The sequence below is a fragment of the Citrus clementina genome, unplaced genomic scaffold, assembly GCF_000493195.1.
Source record: "Citrus clementina cultivar Clemenules unplaced genomic scaffold, Citrus_clementina_v1.0 scaffold_9, whole genome shotgun sequence".
Classification (NCBI taxonomy): Eukaryota; Viridiplantae; Streptophyta; class Magnoliopsida; order Sapindales; family Rutaceae; genus Citrus; species Citrus x clementina.
The window spans coordinates 21,235,261-21,251,364 of record NW_006261964.1 but is presented as its reverse complement, the minus strand read 5'-3'; the positions used below and the strand labels follow the sequence as shown (position 1 = coordinate 21,251,364).

At 33.3% G+C, this 16,104-nt stretch overlaps 1 protein-coding gene and 1 pseudogene across 2 annotated transcripts; both read right to left on the bottom strand.

Moving 5' to 3' along the window:
- Positions 1-2,064: 2,064 nt before the first annotated feature.
- On the bottom strand, positions 2,065-3,448 carry LOC18031972 (annotated as a pseudogene).
- Positions 3,449-7,064: 3,616 nt separating this feature from the next.
- LOC18031491 (DNA repair protein recA homolog 2, mitochondrial) lies at positions 7,065-14,766 on the bottom strand. Of its 2 annotated transcripts, none has more exons than XM_024191766.1 (8): positions 14,590-14,766; positions 13,837-13,897; positions 13,040-13,275; positions 12,089-12,176; positions 10,656-10,828; positions 9,206-9,352; positions 8,975-9,109; positions 7,065-7,882 (listed from the first exon to the last, which is right to left on the bottom strand). In XM_024191766.1, the coding sequence occupies exons 1-8, from the start codon at positions 14,668-14,670 to the stop codon at positions 7,598-7,600; spliced, it is 1,206 nt and encodes a 401-aa protein (XP_024047534.1). In that variant the 5' UTR covers positions 14,671-14,766; the 3' UTR covers positions 7,065-7,597. The 2 variants fall into 2 exon arrangements, with proteins under 2 accessions (XP_024047534.1, XP_006421174.1); XM_006421111.2 differs by having other exon boundaries at positions 13,040-13,254.
- Positions 14,767-16,104: the final 1,338 nt, after the last annotated feature.

Sequence of the window (16,104 nt, the reverse complement as noted above, 5' to 3'; positions counted from 1 at the left end):
TCATTCATTGTTTCCATTTATTTTGCGAAGTAAACACATCAATAGCATTCTAGCACATTCCTATTCCCATTTATTTTTGTCAAATAAACATTATAATCTCATTTTCATTCCACATTCTCATTCCAGCCCATTCACATTCACTACTCATTCCCATTCCAGCTCATTCTCATTCCATGAAGTAAACGCACCATTAAATAAAAAGATTCAATAAGACAAAGGTTACCAATATTTCATAATCTACCACAATTCAACTAATAATTATCTAATTATCAATTAATTCTCAATTTAGAGTGACAACTCGAAATCAATCAATCTTATCTCATGGATATAACAATTAAGCCCAAGTAATTGAATCTAATGTAGGTTCTTTTTTTATTGAAGGTGGGATTTCCAGTTATTAATGTATCCTATTGGAAAACAAAGAATCAAAAGTTTCCAAAGCATTTTATGTATCCAATTTACTAGAAAACAAATATTCAAAGCGAATCACATTAATCATTATTTCATCAAGCTTGGATTTACTCAAATAATCTCTTAGCTATCAAGAATACATGATATTAAAGATGAAAAGATAATTACTCAATCAATCATGTGAAAAAAGAATCAAAATTATCAAAGAACACATGTAGGGAATTTATTAAATAAAAAGACAATTATTTCATTGAAGAGGATTCCATCCTTAGCCTCAATATAAGAAAATTAGCTAGACATACTTGAATAGCAGGCAACAGAATTAATATAACAAGCTATGAAAAGCTTTGAAGGACTGGTGTTACTCCTCTTTCTCTATGCGTCTGCGATCTAGCTTCTGACTTGTCTAATGTCCTAGCATAATATAATGGGAACAACAATATTGTGCTAAGTGACCCAACTGAAAAGTAGTTGATTAACCCAAATATAAGATTGTTTAGTTATAATATAACCTGGTGAATTCGATATCGAACCACAAGAAATTTAAATATGGTATTCAATTATTAAATGAAAATAATAATAGTTAAAGAAGATAAGAAGGAATAGTCTAAATCAAAATAAAAGTGTTAAAGGTTATGGGATCCACTCTTGTTATTCAAATTATAATCATAATACTCTCTCATATTTATATTCTGCATTTTTTATTATGTTGAAAATTATATGCTCGTGGAGAATCTTCTCGTGGTCACAGTTTTCTGATAAGGGATAAGGATATTAGCAAATTGTCTTCCCACATATAAATTCAAATGTTGGCATTAACATTACATTTTGACATCAACATTTGCATCAAATTATGATCTTGATCCTTACTATATATGCATCATCTTCGTATGATTCTTATTAGGCGATGGCAAGCACAAATCATATTATTAAATTATTAATCAACAAGCAAGGACAAAGCGGGTTGTGTTACAATTAGATGGTCTTTGCCGTCTACATTCAACAAATTATTTCATTGCATATTAGACTACGCTATATTGCGGTGTCAAGCTCTAAAGTATTCGATAAATTATGATTTACTTTTAAGTCATAATTAAAAGTATCTTATGTGTTCTTAATCAAACAACTATATTACATGTTTTTAATTAAAGAATTACAAGATATAACTCTCCTTAGGAACTTGACTAAGTGATTTTCAAATAGTTTAATTACTTCAGTTGGCCATGCAAATTTAAATTTTGGAGAGATAGACGACTGGACACGTAGTTCAATTTACTCCGAACCAAACTAAAATTTTAATTCAGTTTGATTTTCAATATGACAACCATTTGGTTTTAATTTAAGTCTATAAATAACATTGGTATTTAAGATCAACCATCCCTTCAGATGTGTCGGACATGTAGTTTACGAAAGAAGATCGAACGTAGTATTTTAAAGTCAAATATGCATTTAAATTAAACTTTGCAAAAACGAAAGATATTATGATATAATTAAATACCTTAACCATTGACATTATTGTTCATGAAATTTGCCCTCATGCACGCATGCATGGTGGTAATACAAACTCTTATTCACTAGTACATATGGTAGAATTATTCCATTATAAATATCACCTCAAATCCTGTCGGTGCATGCAGCTGCTTTAGTTTAGTTAATTAATTAAAATTAATTTGGTATCTAGGCTGCCTATTTGGAGCAAAAAGTCCCCAGTGCCTCTCAGTCTCGGGCCCCTTTTTGCCATTCTCATCAAACATAGCAAATATGTAAGTCTCAATAGGCCTTCCAGGCTTCTTTGGTGACCTTCGCTTCACATGTTGTATCAAGTTATTATTATAAGTCCTTGCATTATCAACATTCGTTAACGCCCGTCCCCACCAGCCGTCGGCCACCCGCTCTCCGATATCACGATGTCCAGCGACCCCCCGCCGGTTTTCTCCAACGCGGCGTAAACAGCATCCAACATGGCATCAAAAAGACTCAGGTAACTTAACGACCCGTCGGAAACAACCGTCTGTTGTGACCTAAATAGTGCATAATCGAGAGATATTTGGCGGTTATCAGCAATTGCGAAGTAAGGGTACAAGTTGACAAGCAACGGGGATCTGTTTTCGTTGAGGAAGCGAATGAGGGGATCAAGAATGGGTCTGTAATCTTGCTTAAATGAGCCTCTTGACGGCGGGAAAGATTCACCAAGAGCTCCGGTTTCGATGGCAGTGGAAACCTTGATTTGGTTGCCAAGGCCGGCTCCGTTGACGGCGCTTTGTATGTTTCTCATGGCGGGAACAAGGTACTGAGCGAAGTTATCTCCAGGTTTTGCTTCATTTCCTACAGCAATGTATTTGAACTTGACATTGTTAGCAAAATTTCGGACGTTGTTTTGGACCCAAGTGTTTGCTTCGGCTTGATTGGAAGCGATTCTTCGGAGGTCGTCATTGGGAAGGCCCAACGTGACTTCAATGTTGGAGCCTCTGAGAGCTTCGAGTGCTTCTCTGTTTGGATCATAGAGTCTCATTCTTCTGATGTTGTTTTGGTTGTAGAGAGCTATGACATCTCATTTGATGGTAAGTTGTTACCAAGCATTCCATAGCAAACACCTATTTGAGCACCCGTAAAATGAAATATGTACAGAATCAACAAATTATTAAGAAACTTATAGTAATTAATGAATAATATTAATCCATGGCTAGAAAGATGGATCGGGAAAATGATCAAATGGGCAAGTTGGGCTTCAGTGAAGTAATCATTTCGTGCTTTATATCACAAACTCTGTTTTTCATATTCGATCACTGACGGGAAAAAAAAAATTGCATAAAAGCGACGTGATCAAGTTCCTGAAGCAATTTTGATGGATTTTGAAATATGAAAAAAAAAAATTATTTTTTTACGAACAACAAAAAGGTTTTAATCATTTTCTCGAGAAATGAAGATACATACTTGCTGTGTCTAAGATAGCCATTAGCAGTCCAAGAAGAAACAAGGCGACGGGAGCCATTGAAGGGGTATTGAGAGAGGAAAAGAACTTAGCCATAGAGAAAAACGAAATTGCAAAATGTGTTATACTAACACCAATTCTTGCCAGCCCATTTATAGAGGAAAATCACCATGACTATGAACCATAGTGGAAGGAAAAAAAAAAAAAGATCTTCTACACTGATAATAATGACAACTTGAATGTTCAAAACAAATTAATCGGACAACTTGCTGGGTTCTTTGAAAAGTCCTGACGTTAATAATTTTCTTGAGCATGCATGTCACTCTCCATAGGTTCGTCGGCTGGGGCCTACTGCAACTTCCTCCATATTTGTGGTGTTCATATTTGGAGACATTTAATTACTCAACAACAAGATTCTTTTTTAATATGGTGTTCAAAAAACGGAACAAGTCTTCAATATTAATTGTATTGTTGAGGACTCGCCGTGGTCATGCATCTATCCAATTGTATAATTTCATATAATTGTTATATATCTTATTCGTGTGTATTCATTTACTTTATTTTAATTTATATTGTATTTGTATGTTGATAATTTAAAAAAAAAATAAGCAGAGACATATGTAATTAACAACTTGTAACTAAAGGATTGATATACTGAATTACAAAATATGTAGACGTTCTCGTTTTGGAAATGTCTTCGTGCCTTTAATATTAATTTGTTCTCCACTTAAGCTGCCATTATGCATGTTCATGAGCTTGATATCACGGGATGAGTATTTTGCACAGCCAATCTATGCAGCACTTGGATAATTATTGTTCGAAAGTTGCAAAGTAAGCCTTGAGCTTCTCAACTAGCTAAGCTAAGTTGTTTGTTGAAAACTAGAGAGGAGAGTGAGCAATTGAGTCAAAGAGAGTTTGTATTCCCAAGAGTGTCTGTGTACAAGAGAGCTTTGAGAGCTTGCTTGCAAATTGTTTGAGTTGCTTGTTGCTCTTACTTGCTATACAAATGCTAAGTGTCATGCCCTATTTATAAGGAGACTTACCTAGTTCTAAAATATTCTAAGTATAGAGTTCTTATGGCTTGGAGAACTCCTCATTGCTTGTAAGACCTGGAAATTTCTATATACAATATGCTAGCTAGAGAGCCTACATTCTACCACGTCTCTTGAGAATTCCTAAGTATGCACAAGTGTAAAGAAAGTGCTAGAGTTTGCTCTTCTAGAATCAAGCCAAACTAGTACATCTTGGCTCGTGCATTTAGTCTCTTTGGTCTAGAATTTGAGCAATCCGCGACATTGAGCCCTTACCCGGTTGACTTTGTTTGGTTTAAGATCATATACACCGATCGAGTGCTATCAAAAAATAATTTGCTACTTGATGTGATTTATCTGGTACATATGCTACACAAAAGCATGCATGCCTAATTGCCTATGCATGCCGATGCTGCCTTGTAATATAACTTGTTGAGCTTGAGAAGGACATTGATCAACAGATTGATTCTCATGGCTTCTACAGTTTGAATTTTTTCCCCCCAAATTCTCTTTCCACCCTATGTGAACGGGATTCAAACCTCATACTACTTGCTTCGATAATTAATATAATATTGCTTATTGGTGTCCACATGATTAATTAATGTATCAAAATGTAATAAAAAATAAAACATTAAATTTCTCAACTTTTAGGGCTAGGAAAAGAGTTGCACCTCTCTATGGTCATGATGACATGCTAATCCCTCTCTAAATGGGATTCTTGCAATTTTTGGAAATAAATAAGTAGAGGATCAACATTTAATTTTCATAATTTAATTTTTACATATTTTCATATTTTTCATTGAGGAATATCCGGAATATATAAAATATACCAAAATCAATTGGAGTCATAGAAGATAGAAGTTATTTAATGGTGTATTTTTTTAATAGGAATGGGAATGAGAATCGAAGAATGAGAATGAATAATATTTAATAGGAATGGGAAGGGGAATCGAAGAATGAGAATGAATAATTCATTTAATTGCTTAAATGAGAGGTGGAATGGGATATTATTATTATTATTATTATTATTATTATAGTAATACTTTTATTATTAATATAATTATAATGATTAATAATTATAATAGTATTACTATTATAATAATTATTATTACTAATACTACTATTATTATTATAAATAATGACAATAATCGACAGAGATCAGTTTAATAACTTATAACAATCCCTTCCGATTCTAAGGTAAAGTGAACGCATTAATGACAATACAATTCATTTCGATTCTAATTCTTACAGTTAAAGTAAACTATTTATTCTTATTTTCATTCCTTATTCCGATTTCAACATTCTAATTCCACTTCATTTCAATTGCAATCCATTCCAATTATTGATAAGTAAACACACCATAAGTCTTTCTTATCAGCTGTGACAAATAATGCCAAATTGCCACTTTCATTGTACTTGTATATTTTTGCAGAAACGTGCTCAATGGGGCAGCTGAATCCCAATTGAGTGCTAACTTGTTATGTGGAAGATGGAACTCAAATTTATTGATGTCATCAATTCATCATCTCATTATGTGGATGTGCTAATGTCAAAGTCAAGCAAAAACTAAATTTCACTCAGTCAGCAGGCCGCTTCGCTACGGTTTCTAGAGTTTAGACTGGGAGATCACAACCGCAAATCATGCTATTAAATATTAATCAAGAAGACTCAAGTCAAAACTGGGTTGTGTTACAATTAGATATCTGTCTCTGTCTGCGGAACTCGACAAATAGTCTTAATAATGATATACAAGGATTTATGTGAAGTTAGGGGTGTTGCATAAATATGATTTTTAAATTACTTAAACTAATTAAAAGTATATTGTTTTTTCTTTTTTTGAAAGGAAAGTATAATGTATTTTTAATTAAATAAGTATGGCTAAAACTTGTCTTTAGAGACTTGAATGAATAAATTTCAAACATTTTTCTTTTTTAACTGACTACTCAAAATCAAATCTTGAGAGAGGTATAGGCTGGGCATATGGATCAATTTGCCCCAAACCAAACTAAAATTCCGGCGTCAATTCTGTCTGATTAGGGTAACCGTTTAGTTTCAATTTATGAAAGCGATCCATTGTCTGGCTGGTTTCAATAAAGTTTAAATCGATTTGGTTCACAAATTCAGGTCGGATGGCAAATTTTTGAAGATTACAGAATTTACAAAGAAAAAAAAAACATGATACGGTGGCTTTGAAAATATTACAATTAAATTAGGAGTTGAACCATTGGGACCCTCCAAAATTCTCTTAAACCCCTTTTTCAAATTACACCCCGTTAATGCCAAAAATACCATTTTTCTGAATAAACAATATTTCCATTGTAAGTAATCTCACTTCCATGCTCAAGATCAAGCATTGGGTTTGAGTCATCTTCGAAAACTAAAACTAGATTCACACTAATGATTACTGCAAAATATTTTTTGTACAATAAAATTCAATGATATATAAAACCAGTTCTTAATTTTGTGCTTCAAACACAATTCCTGATGGTAATTTTCTGTCTGTTTTACATCTCTTTGGTTGATTTTTGTTATTAATTTTTTTTCATAAAGATAATGATCCAAGATCCCTCTTTTTCTATTACTGTAAAACTGACAAGATAAGCCTGTAATTTAGAGCAAAATTAAAACCTACAACCAAAGAAATGATATTTTCTCATAATAAAATTTCAAGGGGATGGTATGTGCTGAAGTAAGGGAATTTACGGGTCATTTTAATTTCCCCAAACAGAAACATGTTCACCCCTACCAGCAGCAGTACCAAAGGGAGCCCAAAACACAAAAGAAAGAAGAAAATGACCACTTAACATGCCTGCCCCAAAAGTTATGAACTACAAGAACTAGAATAAAGTATTTTTGAGTTACACCGCTTATGTACAATGCCTAAATGATCACAATTTTTGGGGGGACGGTAATTATGGAACCTAAGCAGCCTAACACTTTAAGACAATCAAGGCAATGGAAAAGCCCATTAGAAGAGCATGAAGACTAGCACAAATCCCTCAATCTCAGAACTCAGCAGAATAATTTTGAGTCCCCACAAAGAGCATCAACAACACCGAATTTCATTTGGCGTTGGTATGGACAAATCTCCAGAAACCGCTTTATGTGCAGTCAAATTCTCCGATTGTTGGCATAACACAACTTTCGAGTCCTCTCCTATTTGTATTGACCCGATATTTGCATTGACCTGACTCGCTTGATAATCTCAGAATACCTCATACAGTCAATGCCTTTCAAACAAATGTTTCCTCAAGATCATGATTATCTTGTTGAGAACCTCATTATTTTCAATCAAATACTGTTCAGCTTGATGTCTCTCATTGAAAACCTCCCGTTTTATGATGTACTTATTTTCTTCCTTCTGAATGATTCCATGTTCAGATGCCAATTCAAAAATTTCGGGCACACAGTAGAAGCCTTTGCCAAACTCTATCATGAGGTCAGCTTTCTTCATTGCAGGTGCCAATTTATTTTTCACCACTTGGACGCTAACCTCCAGCCCGGTTATCTGAAGAACAAGACAATAAAAAATATGAACCTCAATGACTCCAGGGACGATTACATAAAGTTAAACCCAATGAGAACTTAAAGCTAAAGAAAGATCATAATAAAAGATAAATAAATAAATAGAAGGGGTAGAAAAAGAATGATGATAGCAGAATAGAATTTAAAGAAAAAAAAAATCCATCAATCCAAGCACATAAAAACATAAATTAAATAGTATATGCAAATACATATTCATATTTAATCCCAATTTTAAATGAGATGTAATTAAGTCCTAATTTAAGATTAAGATGCATCAAGGAGCTAAACTATCACATTCTACGAAGGTGTCAAACTAATGACCTGAATAAGGCCACATTGTCTTTCAAGACATCAAATATTTTATGCAAAAAGCACAAGAAACAATATTGAGTTCTTGTTGATCTTCCATGGAAAATAAGAACTATTTCCTAAGCATGAATCAAAAAGACACTGCTGATGGTGCATATTGCATTTTGAAATACAATAAAATGCTATAGTTAAGGACAGTTCTGTACCATCTCTTCTTTCCTTCTTATTCAGACTGGCATGGCTTATGGTAATATCAATTTTCTTTCTCGATTCATCTACTTCTTCAACCATGGTACCATAACTTCGAAAGGGCCGGTCAAGAATTATATATCATACCCTCAAAACAGCCCCTAAAAAAGCAGTATGTTTTTCCTTGAATCAGTAAGCCAGTGATCAGACTACCAGTACGGCAACAGTGACTTTATGTTGAGACAACCATAAATCTCCCTCACTATTTAAGTTTTTTATAATACCATGGGAAGACCAAGCATGTAATTAAGGATATTCAATTTTAAGTAGTAAGGGGAAAAAAAAAAAATTTAAAGCAGCAACTAAATTATGATAAGACAATTTACGAGGATGAAAGGAATAGAGCTGGAAGATTTTCACAAAAAACCACATAGCTACTTCCACATTATCTGACAAACAAATGAAGAATGAAGCATTAGGGCAATTGATATTATTAATTCTGCTTAATTAAAACATATCTCCAAGAGCCCTATAATCTAATCATGCTCCCTATGTTCACTACTTCTAGAATGTTTACCTTATCTGCAATCTTGAACAATCTCGTCCTCATCATTCTTAAACGAAGAGCTGCATAAAATTTCAAAGCATTTCCACCAGAAGTGACCTCATCCATACGTCCTAAACCCTGACCTGATTTTGCACTAAACCTAACCTAGATATTGAACATAATTGGAACTGTTATGCCACATATTCTATCATAGTGTGTATTTAAAAAAATTCAAAAATGTTTTAGTAACAGCACTTTAACCTGATTGAGGAAAATGATAAGGGTATGGGACTGGCACAATGAATAATGAATTTTTCGAAGTGCTTGTGTCATTATTCTTGATTGTGCATCACTGTACATGCCATTTATGGGAACACCAATTTCACATTTAGGGATGAGGGCAGCAACCTGTGAAAACCACACATGTAGAACATTATTAAGTTTGAAGAAATGGAAGGAAGTAAACTTGATCACAATGTCAATGCCAATTACAGAAAGTGACCATAGGCAAGTGCAAAGTCCAGTGCCAAAGTAGAAAAACAGCAACACAAAATAATCTCCTCTTCCTTTCATTTTCCTCTTACTTCCCAATACACATTATTCATGATTACAACATTTTTCCAACAGCCAACTAAAGATAACCATTGATAAGGGATACTGACCCTTTTGTTGTGACCCAATACACTAAATACTGTATATTCACTATACAGTTGTAAAACTATTCACTACATAATTGTAAAACTGTGTGCATGTAGGATAATTTTAACATCCTACATCGTAAATGCAGTTTAGCAGAAGTGTACAACAATGATACCCTTAATCAACTAAAGATGAGAGGGCACTTTCACTTGCTGACAATGACTGCATCTTGCAAAAGAAAACACAATATTTTTCGTTCTTGGTGATTAAGGAGAGATGAAACATACACATCACGAATGGCATTGTCTCAAATTTTTTAGATGGCAAACAAGCTGTATATCTGGGGCGGCAAAATTGATCAATTTGACCCCAAAACCACTAACAATACATACACAGACAGAAAGAGACACGGGATCATAAACAAAAAGAGATTTAAATGTTAACTTTCATCTCATAAGCTTCTTTAATAAGCTCTGGTCCAACACTATTTTATCGTCTTGTATTTGACTTCAAGATCTATTTTTCTATATAAAATTATATTTCCTTGAAGGAAATATACTGACAAGAAAGAGGAACAGTTTTTGGCAATAGTAGAAGAGACAATAGGTACAAATACAGAGCAATAGACGTAAACGAGACAACAGACACTGTTGGAAACTAAGATTGCATCAAGCAAAAACTACATTGTGGCAGTTATACTCTAAAAGGTTCACCTAAATAAATAAATAAATGAAAAAAAGGCTCATATATAGAATGTATTTCTTTCTACATTTTCCAAAATTGGAAAGGAGCAATTTACTTGATGTTTGGTTTTGGCTAAATGTTGTTTTGGGGTTTATTTTTTTGAAGGCGGTAATGATTCTTCTGAATTGGACTACTTTTGGGAATTGTTTCTAGTTTCTAGTTATACGCTTCAGCTTCATACATAGATGGGTAAGCTTTAGTTTTTATATTTATCGTTGTGGATTTCCTGTCCAGCTTTTGTATATTTTATCTTTACCGATGAAATTTCAGAATTCTTTCAAAATTACATAAATAAATAAAAATGTTAACTAAAGAATGAATCACTTACACTATCAACCACAATTACATCAATGGATCCACTTTTGGTCAGTGTATCAACCACACTCAGCAAATTTTCAGCAGAATCTGGTTGAGCAATCAGAAGATTTTCCACGTCTATACCCATTGCTTCAGCGAGGGAAGGGTCTAATGCATTCTCTACATCAAGATAAGCACAGTATCCTGAAAAAATGATACAATTCAGAAAAGAAATAAAAAGTCAAACTTCATGCAAAAGACATACATAATACCAAATGGAAATAATTATTAGGCAGAAATAACATCCCTTTCACATGACTGCAAACAAGTCATAGAATGCACAGATATCAAATAAGTAAACAGATAGCTTAAATGATCCATTGCAAAACTATTTGCAACAGACATATTTCTTTTGCATCTATAATTGCCAAGTTCTTGAAGAGGCAATGTGATGTCCTTTAAATGGCTATGATCCATCATCATCATTTACCACTGAGGATAAAGACCATTTTTTATCTTCCTGTAACCAAGATGTGTACTTTCCAGGCTAACTCATATCCAATCATTTTTTTTTTTTTTCATAAAAGACACAAGAATTGACTTTTTTTAATTCTGATAATGTCTTCAAAATAAATGGTGGTTAAGTCAAGAAATAGACAAAACAAAATATCTTAATGACTTACATTAAGCCGTATTTAGACTTCAAATATTTAACAAATAAACTCTAAGATGACTCGATATCAATGGTCATATGATTCACAAAATGAATTGGATCATGCATTAAAAACAGGGGAAGTGTGTAGCGTGGGATTCAATCACAAGACAGCAGGAAACTAACGCCATTGGTAATATATAAGCCAAATTTCATGCAATATGGCGCAGTCTTCAATCTTTGTAAATGGTCAAGATTCATTCAAATGAGTTTTGCGATCCACCACAAGAAAAATGACAGAATTTAACTGCATAAATATCATTAAGTTAAAACTTTCAGTAACACCAACTATTTAGCAGGAAGCAGCATAACTTCTTGCAAAAACTACAGTAAGGTGCATCAACAAGTTATTATTCATTTCAAGCAATCAATCATTTTGGCGGATTGGGGTTCTCTAGACTATTAGCACCAGATGCACATGATATCTACTTACAGAAGAATGGCCTTAGTCACATATATAATAATCAACTTATGGAAGAATGAACTGTCCTGCACTTACGCAACTGAAGGAAAGAATCTCCAAATTTTATGATCAGTTCTAAACTGAACATGCTTTTTGAAGCCTGGCTACAGTTTTACTGGAGCATAAGCTGACATGAGATATGAGTTATCCCAAGTTAACGAGATAATACATTAATATGGAGTACTTGGAAACTATTGCCAATCATTTGGGGAAAAAAGAAAACACACACACACACTGCTAATACTAATTTGGTTAAACCAAATTTTAAGAAGCCAAAATCAATATGCACCTCCAAGCTTTTGAGCTTCCTTGATAACATGAAGTGCTAGTGTTGTTTTGCCAGATGCTTCACGCCCATATATTTCTACAATTCTTCCCTGCAAAGGGATCTCTCACCGAAGTTAGGCGTCTTTCATTTCTAATAGCAACAGAAGTAAAATGAAGAGGATGCAGCAGCTCTCACAGAAAAATCTTCAAATAAAAGCAAGTACTACATAAATAGAAAACAATAAAGCATGACTATGAACTGACTCTGTATCAAATTCCCATGCAAAAATAATAATAATAATAAATAAATAACTAAAGTTAAGAGTTAAGCATTGATACACCTGCAATCATTCAATTCCTGGACATCCAACATCAAACTAGAAATCAATGAAAGTTTAAGCTATAACTAGAAATGGCAGATAAATCATTAAAGGAAAAGGAGGAAAGGAACTAATTCATTGAATATTTCCATCCCACATCAAACATGAGGTGTGTTAGATGTAAAAAGGCATATTTTCCAATATTTGGTCTTGGCATCAGCTTTTGGCTAAAATAATAGTGTCAACAAGATGCACAAGTATTGCAAACTTTACTTTCATGTAATTATGGCAAAAGAAACCTTTTTGCAATGATTCTATTGGTCTGGCTCATGAGATTTAAAAATTTCTGAGACATTTCCTTCAGCCACATCAAATATACAAACTTATCGAAGTTAAGTTAAAAAAATAATAATTAAAAAAAATCCTAAGAGTGTCAGCTGTCAGTAACGAACTAGTTTATGAATGTAATGATATATGGAAGTATGAAACAGCAGAACTCTCTCTAATTTTTTATTTGTTTCATGAGAAGCTACAAATAGGTATCATAAATCCTTGATGTGTCATTCGCCGATAACCTATTCCATGTCTATTCGTGCAAGATATGCTTATTGAGGAACAAAGCGCAATGAGACAATGATTTTTCATCTAATCACCTTTGGTAATCCTCCAATACCAAGTGCTAGATCAAGCTTTAATGAACCTGTAGATATTACAGGCCCACGCCTTGAGCTAAAAAACCGCTTCAAAGATAACATAGACTCTTTACCAAAATCATTGGCAAGCTGTGAGAGTGCCAGACGTAGAGCATTATCTTTCTGCATTATTTTGGCATCATCATGCGGTTCATCAGCAAATTCTGGAACTTCAGCTGAAAGTACAAATGGAGTAACTGCTCAAAGTCAGATCATTACTAATCCTAGGCTAATAAAAATAGGATACAGCTATGTAACATTGTGCTGCTTTTGAATGAACAAACTAACAATTAATGAAGAGCAGCAAATACTACGGTAGTCACAACAGATTCACTGAATTAGATATAATAAGAGATAACTGTAGGTGAGAAAAAGAAAATATTAAATGCTGAATATTTTATAAATTTCACATGCATGTGTCAGGAGATCAGTCCGTCCTTATTCTCATAGCTAATCTTTCAAGACTAACACGAATATAGTTTCTAATCTAAAATGAAATCACTTGCCGGCAATTCAATGCCAAGCATTCGACTCAAGAAAACACCATCCACAATAGGGACTATTACAATCAGTCGCTACTGAAATCATACTTATATTTAACAATGAATATCCATTTCAATGATGTGTTCCTCAATCCACAACACCATCCCATGACAAATTTGTATTATAATGATTGCTCTTATCCACATCGTGGTGAAGAAATCCACAACAACTTTGTATGACAACAGAAGAGAGAGGGATGATTTGTTGTTGATTACCTGCAGAAGAAAGACTATGGATGTTCATTCCAATACAAGTAATTGCATCTCTTCTTCCATTCTGAAAGAAAGCAGCAATGACCACAAGTCAAATGAGGTACATAAAAATCCGTCACATGTCACATTTCAAGGTACAACGATATTTAAAGATCATTATTTGCAGAGAAAAATGAGGAAGGAAGTTAAGATTCTTTCAGGTTCTTTCAAAAGCTTCATGAAGCCAAAACTCAAAGCAGTAAAGGCATGTCCTACATTGCAACTTAAACTAATTACGGCCAATACCATTGACCTCCTTCTGTGTTTAGACTTAAAAACAAGTATATCCATGCGGCTTCGAAATTTGCAAGAAACCAACCAGAAATTCATCAGACACGTCACTCATATTTTTGTCAAATTTTGTTAAATGCCCCTTCATATGACTACAAAACTATCTTCTTGCAAACCATGTGCTCATCCACTTTAGTTACATTTCACACGATAATTACCGACAAATCCTAATAACAGCGAATCGACCTTAAAATTCTTTTAATCCTAATAATACCACAAAAATCTCCAGCCCACTGCTCACAACATCATTAAAGGCATCGAGACAGAAGCACTAGCTGGAGTTTACATAAGCATACATGTGCACATACACTGGCACACATACATATCTACATACGCATAAGGTAAGTAAATTAAAAATGAAAATCAGCTGGTGTAAGAACTAACACAAGAACAAAAAAACGAAAAGAGATTAAGAAAGAGACAGACCTGAGAGAAAGAAGGAAAGAGAGAGAAGAAACGACGTGGTGCTATGGAACTGAACCGGAAAGGCTGCAGCAATTGTACCATTCTTTTGGGTTCTTCGCGCACTGTTTTGCTCGGAATCTATTTGGTAGTTTAGGGTTTTTCATTAAAGGAGGAAGAAAAATGCGAGGGAAAATTGGTCTTTAGGGGGCGCCGGGAATTGGGAAATGTCAAAAGTTTGCTATGATGGTCCCTCTATGTTTACATTTATTATATTTGGACAAGAGTTTTTATATTTGTTTCATAACTATCCCTATGCTGACCATCTTACCTCATCTTAGGCTATTTCGTCTTTGGCATGCCGCATGCAGAATTAGTTTGCATTAGATTAAATTAATCTAGCTTATCTATAATATTCTCTTCCTTTATTATAAAACTAGAAAATAAAACCGCGCTTCACGCGGCTTTAAAAAAAAAATTTAATATTATTATTTTTTCTTACTTTACACTTGAAGAAACTGATAAAAAATATAAATTGATTTTTTTTTAATATGAGGCAGCCTTATAAAAAACAAAAAAAAAGCTATTAGCCAGCAATACAAAGAAAGAAGCAACGTAAGATAAAAAATAAAATGAGAGAATATATTGCAGAGTGATTTTATTCATTCTAATTGTGTGTGTATAAAACAAAAAGATGAGCTCTCCTTTTATAGTTACATAATCACTCCATGAAATTAATGAAAAATTATGAATCATAATTCCTTGTGAGATAGTGGGAGTTATAGGGAAGCTAAAAGTTGCTAATGGGAGATAGTTGGGAGACTAAGAGATATATGTTATAACATTTACATTTATTTTAATAAATTCATAACACTCCCCCTTGGATGTTCATTACAAAAAATATGTCTCATTAAAATCTTTACATAATTGTTATTGTGTAATAACAATCAAATTAATTATGAGAAGATGAAAAGCCAAATCTAAAAGAAAATTTCTCTATTTATTAGATAATAGAGAATATACAAAGATGAGAAATGCTGATGCCACATCACCTCCTCAAGTCTCAGTTTTATATATATACTATAAAAAAGAACCGCGTTTCACGCGGCTTTGAAAAAAAAAATTAGTATTATCTTTTTTTCTTACTTTACACTTGATGAAACTGATAAAAAAATATGAATTGATTTTTTTTAATATGAGGCAGCCTTATAAAAAACAAAAAAAAAACTATTAGCCAGCAATACAAAGAAAGAAGCAATTCAAGATAAAAAATAAAATGAGAGAATATATTGTAGAGTGATTTTATTCATTCCAATTGTGTGTGTACAAAACAAAAAGATGAGCTCTCCTTTTATAGTTACATAATCACTCCATGAAATTAATGAAAAATTATGGATCATAATTCCTTGTAAGATAGTGGAAGTTATAGGGAAGCTAAAGGTTGCTAATGAGAGATAGTGGGGAGACTAAGAGATATATGTTATGAACATCTACATTTATTTTAATAAATTCATAACACTCCCCCTTGGATGTTCATTA